Source organism: Ananas comosus, linkage group 16 (genome assembly GCF_001540865.1).
Source record: "Ananas comosus cultivar F153 linkage group 16, ASM154086v1, whole genome shotgun sequence".
Taxonomy (NCBI): Eukaryota; Viridiplantae; Streptophyta; class Magnoliopsida; order Poales; family Bromeliaceae; genus Ananas; species Ananas comosus.
This window is the reverse complement of record NC_033636.1, coordinates 6,209,114-6,221,606: the sequence shown is the minus strand read 5'-3', so window position 1 is coordinate 6,221,606 and position 12,493 is coordinate 6,209,114. Positions and strand designations below refer to the sequence as shown.

The following is a 12,493-nucleotide window of genomic DNA, read 5'->3' as shown; positions in this document are numbered from 1 at the left end:
TTTCTAAATATCAAGTGCCCACTATTTATCTTATACCTTTTAACCATCCAAACACTCTTTTTTTTATTCCTTCTTATACTCCAATCTCTATCCAAACAAAAAATTACTCTTACTCCTTACTAATATCTGAACCTATACCTATCCCTAAAATAACTAGTTACTGCTAATATCTGAACCAAACGGAACCTCTGGATACAAAGCGGTTGGGAGGGGATAAGTCCTTTTTCCCTCCTTGTGTCCAAACCAAACGGGATGTGAAAGAATTGGAAAAATCTCTTAATAATACAATGGGAGAGCATGAGACAAAATTTTGGAAAAGAACAAACATGAAGAGTAGCTCAAGTTAGTTAAATACAAAGTACCTGAGAGTGGTGATCACCTCTAATGTTTCCTTTTCTTCTTTTTCCCCCCCCCCTTTTTTTTTGAACAAAACCCCTATTGCCGAATCTTGAGGACAGGGAAAGCAATAACATCCCTTATACTTGCCGAGTTGGTTAGAAACATTACTAGCCTATCGATACCAAGCCCCTGCAAAATGAGAAGAAAAGCTCAGGTGAAAAACAGTTTGAACGCATAAGATTCACAAGAAATCCTCAACATGCAGTGTGTTCAGTAAGAATGTCAATTATACTACCAGGGACAGTCTTAGCACGCAAATACCACTCGAATTTCAGTGGTTGATATTTCAAGAGTGAAAGAAACTACAGAAAACTATAGTTGTGACCAGGCCGAAATACAGATTACTGATAATTATCATGTAGTACATGATACAGTATGAAAAACTGTGCAAAATTGAACTATGTAACTACGATACGGAATAACAACACGGCAAACGAAAGATCCAAGTAGCCACATATATCATACCATTCCTGAAGCCGGGGGCATGCCATACTCTAAAGAAGTTACAAAATCTTCATCAAGAGCAACGTCATAGGCATAATCATCACCACTTTTTACTTCACTAGATTTTGATTCTGCAGTAAGGGCAGAGCGCTTCACATTGTGCTGTTTTATTTGCTCTTCAAAGCGACTCCTCTGCAATACAACAGCAGACAACCGTCATTAAAAGATCATGGTTGCTACGAAACTGTTAAACAATTGTTAAGATATAACAACAGGCATGTTTCACATCATCACAACACACAAGCCTGCTCGCAACAAAATTTGATCAGAGCATGCAACACACTATGCAGTGATTGCTTACATGTAATGAGTGTTTTAATAAGAATAACCATCTACATTTTCCAGATTTTTTTTTGCTGAAAATGAAACTGAAAATTAAAAACACCTCTTTTTTCCTCACTCTCGCTCACTCTTGATTTTCTTCTCGTGATGACTCAAAATTGTTTTCGTTTTACGCCAACCCAAACACCTAAAAACATAAATTCTCCTTTTATATAGAAAACACTTTTCGTCTGAAAATTTTTTTTTTACAGTTGTACGTTGAAACATACACTATCTAAGTGAGGCAAACTTAAAGCCTCTGCACATCCTTCAATGGGACAACATTCAAGCTTCAGCAAAATATATATTAAAACGGGTCTTAATCCCAGTTATGCCAAGCACTCGAGCCCATTGGAGATGATTTTCTCAGAGCTTGAGATTCTAGGACGTGCCATTGTTTGAACCATCATCAAAAGCTAACTGTATGACTTAACAGTAAGGTTTAAAGTGCCGTCCCATACTGTACGGCCGTACCGTGCCACTAAGAAAGTGGTACGGTACAAGGGGGGTCTCAGACCCCCCTCCGTTGCCACGGCACGGACCTGCGTATCGCGCGAGACAGAGCGATACGCAGGTCTGTGCCATGGCACTGTGCTGTGCCGACACACTTTTTTCTTTTTTTTTTTTTGCCTTTTTTTTGCCTTTTGCTTTTTTTTTCTTTTTGTTTTGTTCTTTAGGATAGCATGAAGCATCCACACCCCCCAAGGATATTGGAAATCGAAGATCTACTTGTTAAGCAAGTTAAAAAAATTATAATTTAATTTTTTTGTTTATCAATATACGGGCAAATTTTTAATTTATATATTCAATCTATACCGCAGGGGACGAAGCCCCCCCGCACCCCCCTTACCAGCCCGAGCCCTCCGCTTTCACCACAGACATCCATTTTTTTCATAAATTATTTTAGCAAAACTCATCGCACCGTGATATTTTTGGCGATTAAAGGAACAAAATCGAACCCAAAAAACAAATTTTGAGCCACATCAAATATAAAAATTTATTTTTGTATTAGAAGATTAAGAATACTGATAAAATTAAAAGCTAAATTAAATAAATTGATACTTAAATTTATTTAATCTATTTATCATATAATTTATTGCTTAATTTTTTTGATAGATCTAATAATTTTTTTAAAAAATTAATTAAAAAATATTTTTTCAAATACTTTTTAAAATAATTTTTTTCAAATGATTTTTAAAATTATTTTAAAATTATTTTTTTGTATTTTATGAAAGAAAAACTGTAATATGGTCAAAAGAGAAAAAGAAATAAGTCTTTGCATTTTTAAAATTCTAACATGTAAAAATTTTTATTCTGTATTAAGTATAGTTGTACTTTACGCACAAAAAAACTTATAAGTATGTTAATTGATGAGTATAGTAAGTTATACATAACAAATATTCATAATTATTTGATTAAATCTTTCAAAATAACATTATAAGAGTTTATTGGAACCAAAAAAACTGAAATAAGTCTGTGCCAAAGCGTGCCAGTAGGAGGTCATACGTATCCATCGGCACGCAAGTATATCATATATCGGCACAGAAGCGTGCCAGTGTCGTATCGCGCCAGGCAAACAACAATTGAACAGCACGCTCCTGTGCCACGGCACTTTAAATCTTGCTTGACAGAAATCACAAATACAGCATTTCGCTATGGAAGTTCAGTATAGAACCATTTTGATACATAATGGACAAAGTAGATAGGAGATTTTGCCTTAATGAAACCATAATATCTATATAAGCATCAAGAATTTGAGCTTTGCTTCCAACTGATTACATAATTTCTCATCAGCCAAGATAGCGGCTAACATCATCATATAAACTATAAAGTTATAAGCCTAGGTTGAAGTCAAGTAGTACATTATTGACTCATAGATACGCTCAGGGAAAATAGCATTCTATTTCCAACCTACTACTGACGAAAATAGAGAACTTACTCATTGCTTGCTTAGTATCAACAATACAACTTTGGAAAGAAGGCATGGCACAGCAAACCAGAGTTCTATCTCCCATGGTAAAATGCAGGGTTGGACCCTTGTCTATGGTTTATGGCAACGAAAGATGTTATAATCATAAACACGATATATAAAGATTTTGGATGTTAAGGAATTATCAGAACTTCAGTATACTAATGAAACCAAGTTACATGGACGGCTGGACACTGATATGGGATATGGACACGGCATAATCACATCCCGATACGGCAGTTTTCAGGAAAAAGAGCAATAAACTGGGGAAACAGCAAGGGTTATTCATATATACGTAAATAAAAACATGCCTATGTATGTTCGGATATCAATAGAGATATGAGGTAAAAATATATGACAGGCATTGCATACATGTGAGCCAGGACAAGTGCCACACATATGCAAGCATATGTACGTAAATCTTTTATACACTTGCGTTATTTGAGTGCTTATTTACCAATATCAGTGTAAATCCAATCATCTCTGTAAGTAGGCAGATATACAAATCTACCTGTTTTAAGTTACACAATCATTTTATGACCTGTTCATTTCAAAAAAAATCAAAAGAAACCCAAAAACTAAAAAACAAAAATGACGTGTTTTCAGTTTTCAGTTTTCAGTATCATGTGGTATGAACCACAACCACGTGTCGGTACGGCCCCCGGCATAGGCGGCATGGGGTGGCACAGGCAATCCTTGCAACCAACAAATTTTAATCTACTTTGAAGAGACAAGAAATCCATATATAAGGATGCTTGTCTCAGCGAGAGAGAGAGAGAGAGAGAGAGAGAGAGAGAGAGTTCTTGTTTGGTTCAAGCACTTCTTTTGTTGCTGACTCAACTCAGTGGATATGGATAGAAATAGGAGTTATTTTATGTGACAAACCCAATTATACTACTAGCATATTAATACTAATAATTGGACTTTAGTATTTTGGGCTAGTGGTTTGGGGCCAATAAGTTGTTTGTATTAGTAGACTTAGTCGTTACTTCAACATTTTGCGGCTAATGAGTCTCAAATCATTTGGTGATCTTAGGGTCTCAAATCATCTGATAATCTTACACCCCGTTTGGTTCGGGTATAAAGGGGGGGATAAGGGGGATATCCCCCCCTTTATACCCAAACAAAAAAAAAGTTTGGTGGGAACAAGTGTTCCCACCAAACCGGGTTGTACCGGGTACAACCCGGTATGGGTGGGAACACTTGTTCCCACCCGGGGGTGGAACAACTTGTTCCACCCCCTGGTACAAGGCAGAGAGAGAGAGAGAGAGAGAGAGAGAGAGAGAGAGAGAGAGAGAGAGAGAGAGAGGTGTTTTATTTTAAATTTAAATATAAATTTTTAAAATTTATAAATTTAAAATTAAAATTTATAAATTAAAATTTTTAATTTTTAAAGTTTAAATTTTAAATTTGATATTTTTAGTTTTTAAATTTTATAAATTTGTTATTTTATATCTTTGAATTTTAATTTGGTTTTAACTTTGAAATTTAAAATTAAATTATTGAAAATTTAAAATTTAATTTTAAAATTTAAAACTTAAAACTTTAGGACTTTAATTTAAAATTATATATTTAAAATTTAAAAATATAATTTCAATTATAGGAGTAATATTATTATTTTCTATTTATAATTACTAACTATTCCTCTTATTCCCAAAAACCATCCAAACGCAATTTTTCTAGTTCCAGTTTATACTCACAATTTCACCCAAACAAAAAAATACTCTTGTTCCTACAAAAATCCATACTTGTACCTATCCCCGGTATAACTAGTTCCTACTAATTCCCGAACCAAACGGAGCCTTAGAATATGTGTGTAATTGGTCCTGACGAGGATGTCACAGCCTAAACAAAGGAAGCATGTGACATCCCAATTATACAACTAGTACATTAGCATTAAAACTTAGGCTTAAATATTTTGGACCGGTGGTTTAGGCCCAAAAAGTTGGTAGTATTAGTAAGCTGAGTTTTGACAAATGATTCAGCCTGCTAGCACTAGTAACTTATTGGGTTCAAACTAATACAAAAAGCCCTGACATCCTCATCAAGCTCACGCACACTCACAAGCATCAGGCGATATAAGACTTATCTCGCTAGCCTTAGCTGACGTTGTGGGGAGCCACGCTCTTGCCTGCTATATGGTCCTATCTCAGCCTAAACTCATTTAACACTTTCAACTGGTGATTGGCTCTAATACCAACTGTAGCGCCTCGGGACTAAGAATAGTCCCACATGGATGTTAAACCAATGATGCATGGCTATATAAAGGATGGGTATTTCTATAAGTAATATCTAGGCTATAGCATTTTGGGCCAATGGATTAGGCCCAACAAGTTATTGGGTCTAAAATACCCAGTTAACCAAGTAGTGGGCTCAGGGAAGCGGGTTGTGACAAAATATTAATAAGAGATCTTCCTGAGCAAGCATAGACGTGTTCCTACCAATACCCATGCTTCACTTCACCTAATCTGGCACATATATGTGAGTATCGAATGAGTAACATATCGGATACAACAATCAACAAGTACAACAAAATCCATGCACCATCGATACAAAATGAACAAGTATACAAAAAGATACATGCAGTTAGATTACATATATGGAAAAGAGAACAAAAGAAGAATGCACTCTTCACAATAAGGTGCGAAGAGCTTGTAGGAAATAAGGTAACTGGAAACCAGTCCATATAAGAGATACCTGATCGATTGGATCTGTAAGTTCAGAGAATGCATTACCAATCTCGCGACCACAAATGAACAGTTCAAATCGTTCAGTCAATCCTGCACATCTGCAAAGATAATGGAGAACATAATTATTGATGATTGCTGCAGAATTCAAGAGAAACTATAGCTACTGGATTGCACTTGCTTGATAACAGAGATAATATGAAACAGTTTTAGCACTCAAAATATGTTCAGAGTTGCTGTCATGATGCTGATAAGTGACATTTTAATAGGAGAAAGTTTTCAGTCAAGGAAATAGCAAAAATGGATATCATAGTTTGAGATGTTAAAGTGAAAACAAGGTTGATTTGCTCCCTTTTTAATATTTTTAGTTGCAATAAATAATAATGGAAGAAAAAGGTTTCTTCAAAGTTATGTGATATAAGCATTTTATTTTTGTTTTGGAAAAGATCAGTAGCCAACAAATACCGGCAAAACAACCCTGTTTAAGACAATAAAATCAATCCTTAAATTCCATCAATCTAGGAAAATGCAGTGCATAACTGTTTTCAAAGAGAGATGAAGTCTTTTCCATCTGTCCTTGCAAAGAATCCAAAATGAAGCAAAACCAAGATAGCCCATGATCCCCAGAAGCTGTCCATACTGAGTCCTATAATCAACAAAATTATATTTAACCAGAAGTCCTCATTTCACATGAAGGTTTCACAAACGACACTGAATCATTGATTTGAGAGGATTCCAGATAGGATTGCATATTAGGAAGTTCTCCTAACGCCATTGATCTGATAATGCTGCTTCCAACCTTCATAAGAGTGTTATTATCGATTTGATTTTGAGTATCTTACATTCTGTTTGCTAGAATAATTTAAAAGAAGATCTTAGGGTCATTATTGTTCTGATTATCATGCACAATTGCATTATCAACATAAAATAGATTAAGTGACCTTCATCTACTGTGGTAGACTAATAGGTACATCACATTATTTCATCTAATAGCACACAAGGACTTCCCTAGTTTCCAAATTCTGAGCTACTTGGTGCATTTTGGCGTCGACAATATCCATGTCATAGCATTATGACTAAATAGATGTCCACGTAGGACAAACCACCAAAATGAGGACCCCCTATTATTTTTTCTTCGTAAAATACTATGCAATAATGGATTCACCAACCAAGGAGCTTATGTATGGATGATAAGTAGTCAGGTAAGTGATTGAGACTTTTGATCATGATTATATGCTAACCAAGTTGGATTTGAGTCAGTAACATTCTCCACAAACTCCTACCTTTCTACTTTAGCCTTGCCACCAGTCACTAAATCACCTAAAGAATAACCTCTGATTCCTGTTGTTTACAGCTGGTTTCCACCCATTCCAGCACCTGAGATTATTCTAACTTAGTGCATTTAATCCCAATTTCGCTGAAATAGATCAGCAGTAATCCTGCTTTTACTGTGATTTTACTGCCACCCAAAATGCCACAACCTCATTTTCCAGCAGAAAAACAGCAAGTTTTTTCAGCTGTTTTCAAACTTAACTGGTTTGTATATAGTTAAATAGCCCGAATAGTCAAAAGCACTACATCCACATTTCGTGACAAACTTCACGTACTTTGTTGTTATATAGTTTAATTAGAGGATTTTAGTAGAGAAACAGACGATCTGTATTTCACAAGTACTATCAGTGGGATAGCAGCCATTCAAGTAGTTATGATTACAGTAGGCATGTGATCGACAGGTAGAATAGCACACTTGATGGTGATCTTCTAAGGCACTTATTATCTTTTGATGGAATCATTTTTAGTAGTAGTTTAGTTCAGTTGTTGAACAAAATTCTGAACTGATTTCAATAATTACATATGCGACACAGTCGTTTACAATGACATACATCCATTCCATTAGTATTAGTTGGTTGATCTTTATTTTGTAGATGATTCCTTTCCATCATTATTTATTACATTCTTCCCAGAGACACCCTTTACTAATACATCCATTCCATTAGTATTAGTTGGTTGATCTTTATTTTGTAGATGATTCCTTTCCATCATTATTTATTACATTCTTCTCAGAGACGCCCTTTACTAAATCTGAAAAATTAGGAAAGTGAATCATCAAAAGGTCATCCAAGTTAAAAAAAGTTAAAATTGATGAAGGGGAGAACTAGATGTTAGCAACCTTAACCTAAGTAGTAAAGAGGATATTTCCGTTACTTGAACTGATTCCGCCAAGGCAAATTAGGCCAAAACATAACTCTCAAGACGATGAATGGTAATCAAAGTAGAATTTATTTTTTCATTTATTTGACGCATAATTCAGGGATAATTCAGGGCTAAGGTGATAGTGTGGAAGTCAAACCAATAAGACAACTAAAGTTCATAAGATATAATGTAGCAACACAATGAGCACATTTTTCTATTAAGCACACCAAGCCTATAATTTTTGTTACCTTAATTTCATTTTTCTCACCATAAAATGCTGTAACGATCACCTCAAATTCTATAATGACCCGGATATGAAGTCTTTTCATTATTAGATTAGAATTATGTTACTTATTAGATTAGGAAAAACATTTTAGTTAAATATCTGCTAGATTAGAAGTATCTTTTGATTTATTCTTTTCTTATTTAGTTTTCTTATCATATTAGAATTACAATATAAATTGTATGCTTATAAATAAAAGGCCTCTCTTTTTTGTAAATATGGTCAATTTAATTAATAAAAAAAATGAATTCTTCTAAATGATTTCTAGAGCTTAAGTTAGAAAAGGAAGTATCTCTTCCCCTTGGAGGGAAGAGGCATCTAATAGAGATATTAAATCTATCAACTGGTATCAAAATTACTGTTAGAAGCAGAAGATCCTAACAATTTGGCATCAGAGCTTCAGTTAAGAAGGGGTGATCCCCAACAATTTGGTATCGAAGCCTTGTGGAAACCAAAACTGAAGTTTTCATCTTTTCCTTCGCATCCGTGTTTGATTCGAGATTAAGGATTCCAAAGCACTCGACATCTTGCATCTTGCATACTATCTTCTCCCCGTGTCCAAATCTACGGTTTCGATCTAGCGTGAGGATTGCTAGGTTTTCGTTTGGGGGATTCAATTAAGAAAAAGAATAAAAAATGGAGGAACTACAGTTTTTGCCCAAGAGGAAATAGCTGTGAATTGACAAACTGATAAGAAGTTCTCTTCTTTCATGTGGATTCCTCTATGTCAACTTCCAATCACCATGGGTGCCTTAGTGAAAGATTTTGAAGCTGTTTGAACTGTTACAAGCCAAACCAAACAGTTGACTACTAAACGAGTTCATTCTAGCCTAATTAAGATGATTTTGATCCAACGAAGTGCTCTCGACTTAGTTAAATTTATTTCAATTAATTTTTTATTGTAAAAAAAAAGTCTATGCATGGCACCTAAAAGAGAACTCTCAAAATTCACCATTGTCTTAATGATGGATCATATGGAGAGGGGAGCAGTATCGAATGATGTGTGGTGAAAGAAAATAAGCAACCAATTATAAGGCATAGAGCAACTGCAAAATCAACAGTTTCAAGCCTTACAAGCTTCTACCCACAGACGGTGCAAGAAGTTAAAACTTTTAGAACAAGTTTTCGGCCAAAACATGGCATTTCATCATCAGCACCAAAAATACAATTGTAAGCCAATCCGGATAAATCTCAATCGGTTGATATTGAGTCCAAAATTCACCACGGTGTTGATCCAACTACTCTGCATATTATCGATTGACAAACTAAATTTCAAGCTCCTCCGCACAACCAGCCATCACCACTCTCAGTCATTCTAGTTCTACTATTGTCTTTACAAGCTACTTTAGTCCCTCTCAATTCCGCTGCCTCTCTCAATTACGCTGCCGTTGCCCAAATCCGTCTGTTATCTTGTCTGTCGTCGAATGTTTCAAAATCGCTGTCACTATCACAACCACCTAATTCTCCTATTAATAAAATAATTGTTTCAAAGCCACTAACCTCTCTACTTCCTCTTTAAGAGGCACTCCTTTCATTCATCACTCATGACCCATCTACGAATATTAGTTCTCAACAGTTTTTTAATGGAGCTTATTTTCTTGATAACTTAGAGTTCACCAATGATCGAGCCTACTGCCAGACAAAAATTGCTCGAACTTCATCATCAAATGTTGTAATACATTGCCTCACATTGAGGACAAGGTGTGTTTCAAGGGAGAGGGATTCTTCCGATCACCCTGAATTCTAAAACAACTTGGATATGAAGCCTATTCTCGATTAGATTAGAATTATTTTATTTAATAGATTAGGAAAGATATTTTATTTGAGATATCTACTAGTTTAGGAATATCTTATTTAGTTTTTTAATTCATATTAGAATTACTAATGTTGATTCTAGGCCTATAAATAAGAGGTCTCTTCTCTTTTGCAAATTGGTCAATTTAATTAATAAAGAATTGAGTTCTTCTTAATAGCTTCTAACTTAGGTTGAGTAAGAAGAGAAGGTCCCTTTTCCCCTTGGAGCAAAGAGGAGTACGATAAAGACACTAAATCTATCAATTAATATCAAAACTACAGTTAGGAGTAGAGATCCTGACAATGTGGCACTAGAGCTTCAATTAGGAGCGGGAGATCCTAACATATGCCTAGAAAACTAATAAGCTTAAAATATATATATAAACAATGAGTATCGCTTTTCCCAAATGAAACAATAAGCTTTCCCTTTGTTTCTTGCTAGCTGCCCTACAAAATCTCGTATGCTTTACAAGGTATTTCACACTTGTAGTGACAAAGCTGAAGAATTTTTTAGAAACATAATGCAACAAAAGTATAACAACATCCCTTTTCAAATCTCCCCTAGAAAAATGTTTACTTTGATATGGAATCACAAATAAAGTGCTCAAAGATTAAATGTGTCCTTTTAAATATACTGCAAAAGAACATTATGAAATATTAGGCTAAACATTACAATGGGCAAAGGATATAAACCAACGTGTTAAAGAAAAGACAATCATGTGATCATCTTTAACAAACAAAGTGCTCAAAGATTACTTTGATATGGAATCACAAATAAAGTGCTCAAAGATTAAAAGTGCGTCCTTTTAAATATACTGCAAAAGAACATTATGAATTATTTGGCTAAACATTACAATAGGCAAAGGATATAAACCAATGTGTTAAAGAAAAGGCGATCATGTGATCATCTTTAACTAACTCCATAATTGTATCATGCAAAATAAAGGACATTACGTTAAAATAGTTGTTGCTCAGCATATACCTGCGGTGTGGTTTCGCCAAAGGCGATATTTCTATTGGGTAGTCAAGAACAAATGTTGGTTGAATAAGTGTAGGTTCCACAAGAGTCTCAAAAACCTGAAAAAAATTTAAAGACATACATGCAAAGTCAGAATAGATAAATGAGCAAAAAAATGACAACTTGGACATTTTGATCCATATGATATCAATCTTTGATTAAATTGATGAAAACAAGCATGCTGGCTTCCTCACAGTAATATTGTAAAAAAAAATGCAAAGACTAATTGGACGACATGAAAGAAAACAGAAGAAATTTTCCACCGGAAGTGATTCTGTCCTTATTTTGCATTGGTTAATACTGTTTAGGTTGTAGATAACTATCGCAAACTTTTTGTAGATTTGAATAACTAGTGAGGTGGCCACACAAAACATTCAGAACCAATACTCACACAACATGATTCTAATTTTATAATTAAAATTGATGATTTTTACACAATCTTCTCCAAATTTCAAATGCAGGTCATTACACATTTTTGACATAAACAATCGCTCAAATGTATCCACTACCAAATAAAACAACTCTGAAACTTTGGCAGCATGTTTGTCTTCAACTTGATATGCTAATATGCTTCCTTGCTTAGCCTAAAACTATACATATATAAATATGCTATTTAATGAATTAAAACAGGTTGGCTAGGCATCTTTAAAATCATGTTGCCAACAAGATATCATCATAACTTATCATAGAAGAAGGGAGAAGCCAGTTCAAAACTCTAATTAAGGTGATAAACATTCCTTTTATGTAGTGACTGGAATTAATTGTTATTCACAAATCACAGTTCAAGCATAAAAGCACATTATTTTATCATATAAAGAGATATGATTACCTCATTAAGGACATGTCCAACTGATGGACATGTTCCAAACAATGTATCATTTTTATCTTCCGTTTTAGTCCTGAGTATCCCTTGTGCAACTTTTTTAGCTGCTTCAACGTTGTCCCCGAACTCATTGAAGTCAACTCCAGTTGCTTCTTTCACAAGATTATGCATAGATTGCCTCCTCCATGGTCTTTGAAGAGATATTTTAGTTCCCTGCAGGACATTAAACAACTGCAACAGTTGAACCCAAATAGACAGAACTACTGGATTACAAATAGACAATAGATTAAATTACAATAAAAGAACTAGTAGCCCTTCAAATTATTTTGTTTGCTAAACTAAACAAGTGCCAAGATTGGAGAGAGTAGAATCAGAAGTTTTAAGTTATGCAATGTTGTACACCTTTGAATGGTTAATAACTAAGTCATAGACTTTTTTGTTCAATTAGAAAAATGTAAGTTGCCTTGCAACTTCTATTATTTCAATTAAACAAGTCCTCATA

The 12,493-nt window shown here is 34.5% G+C and overlaps 1 protein-coding gene across 2 annotated transcripts in view; it reads right to left on the bottom strand.

The window, feature by feature from the left end:
- The window catches only part of LOC109722270 (lysine--tRNA ligase, chloroplastic/mitochondrial-like), a 38,746-nt gene continuing 26,514 nt past the window's right edge, over positions 262 to 12,493 (bottom strand). For both annotated transcript variants that reach the window (XM_020250245.1, XM_020250244.1), the window contains exons 10-14: positions 11,998 to 12,204; positions 11,133 to 11,227; positions 5,891 to 5,981; positions 865 to 1,035; positions 262 to 528 (exon numbers count right to left, since the gene is read on the bottom strand). In XM_020250245.1, the coding sequence (XP_020105834.1) occupies positions 436 to 528; positions 865 to 1,035; positions 5,891 to 5,981; positions 11,133 to 11,227; positions 11,998 to 12,204 (657 nt within the window). In that variant the 3' untranslated portion in view covers positions 262 to 435. The remainder of the gene's footprint in view (positions 529 to 864; positions 1,036 to 5,890; positions 5,982 to 11,132; positions 11,228 to 11,997; positions 12,205 to 12,493) is intronic.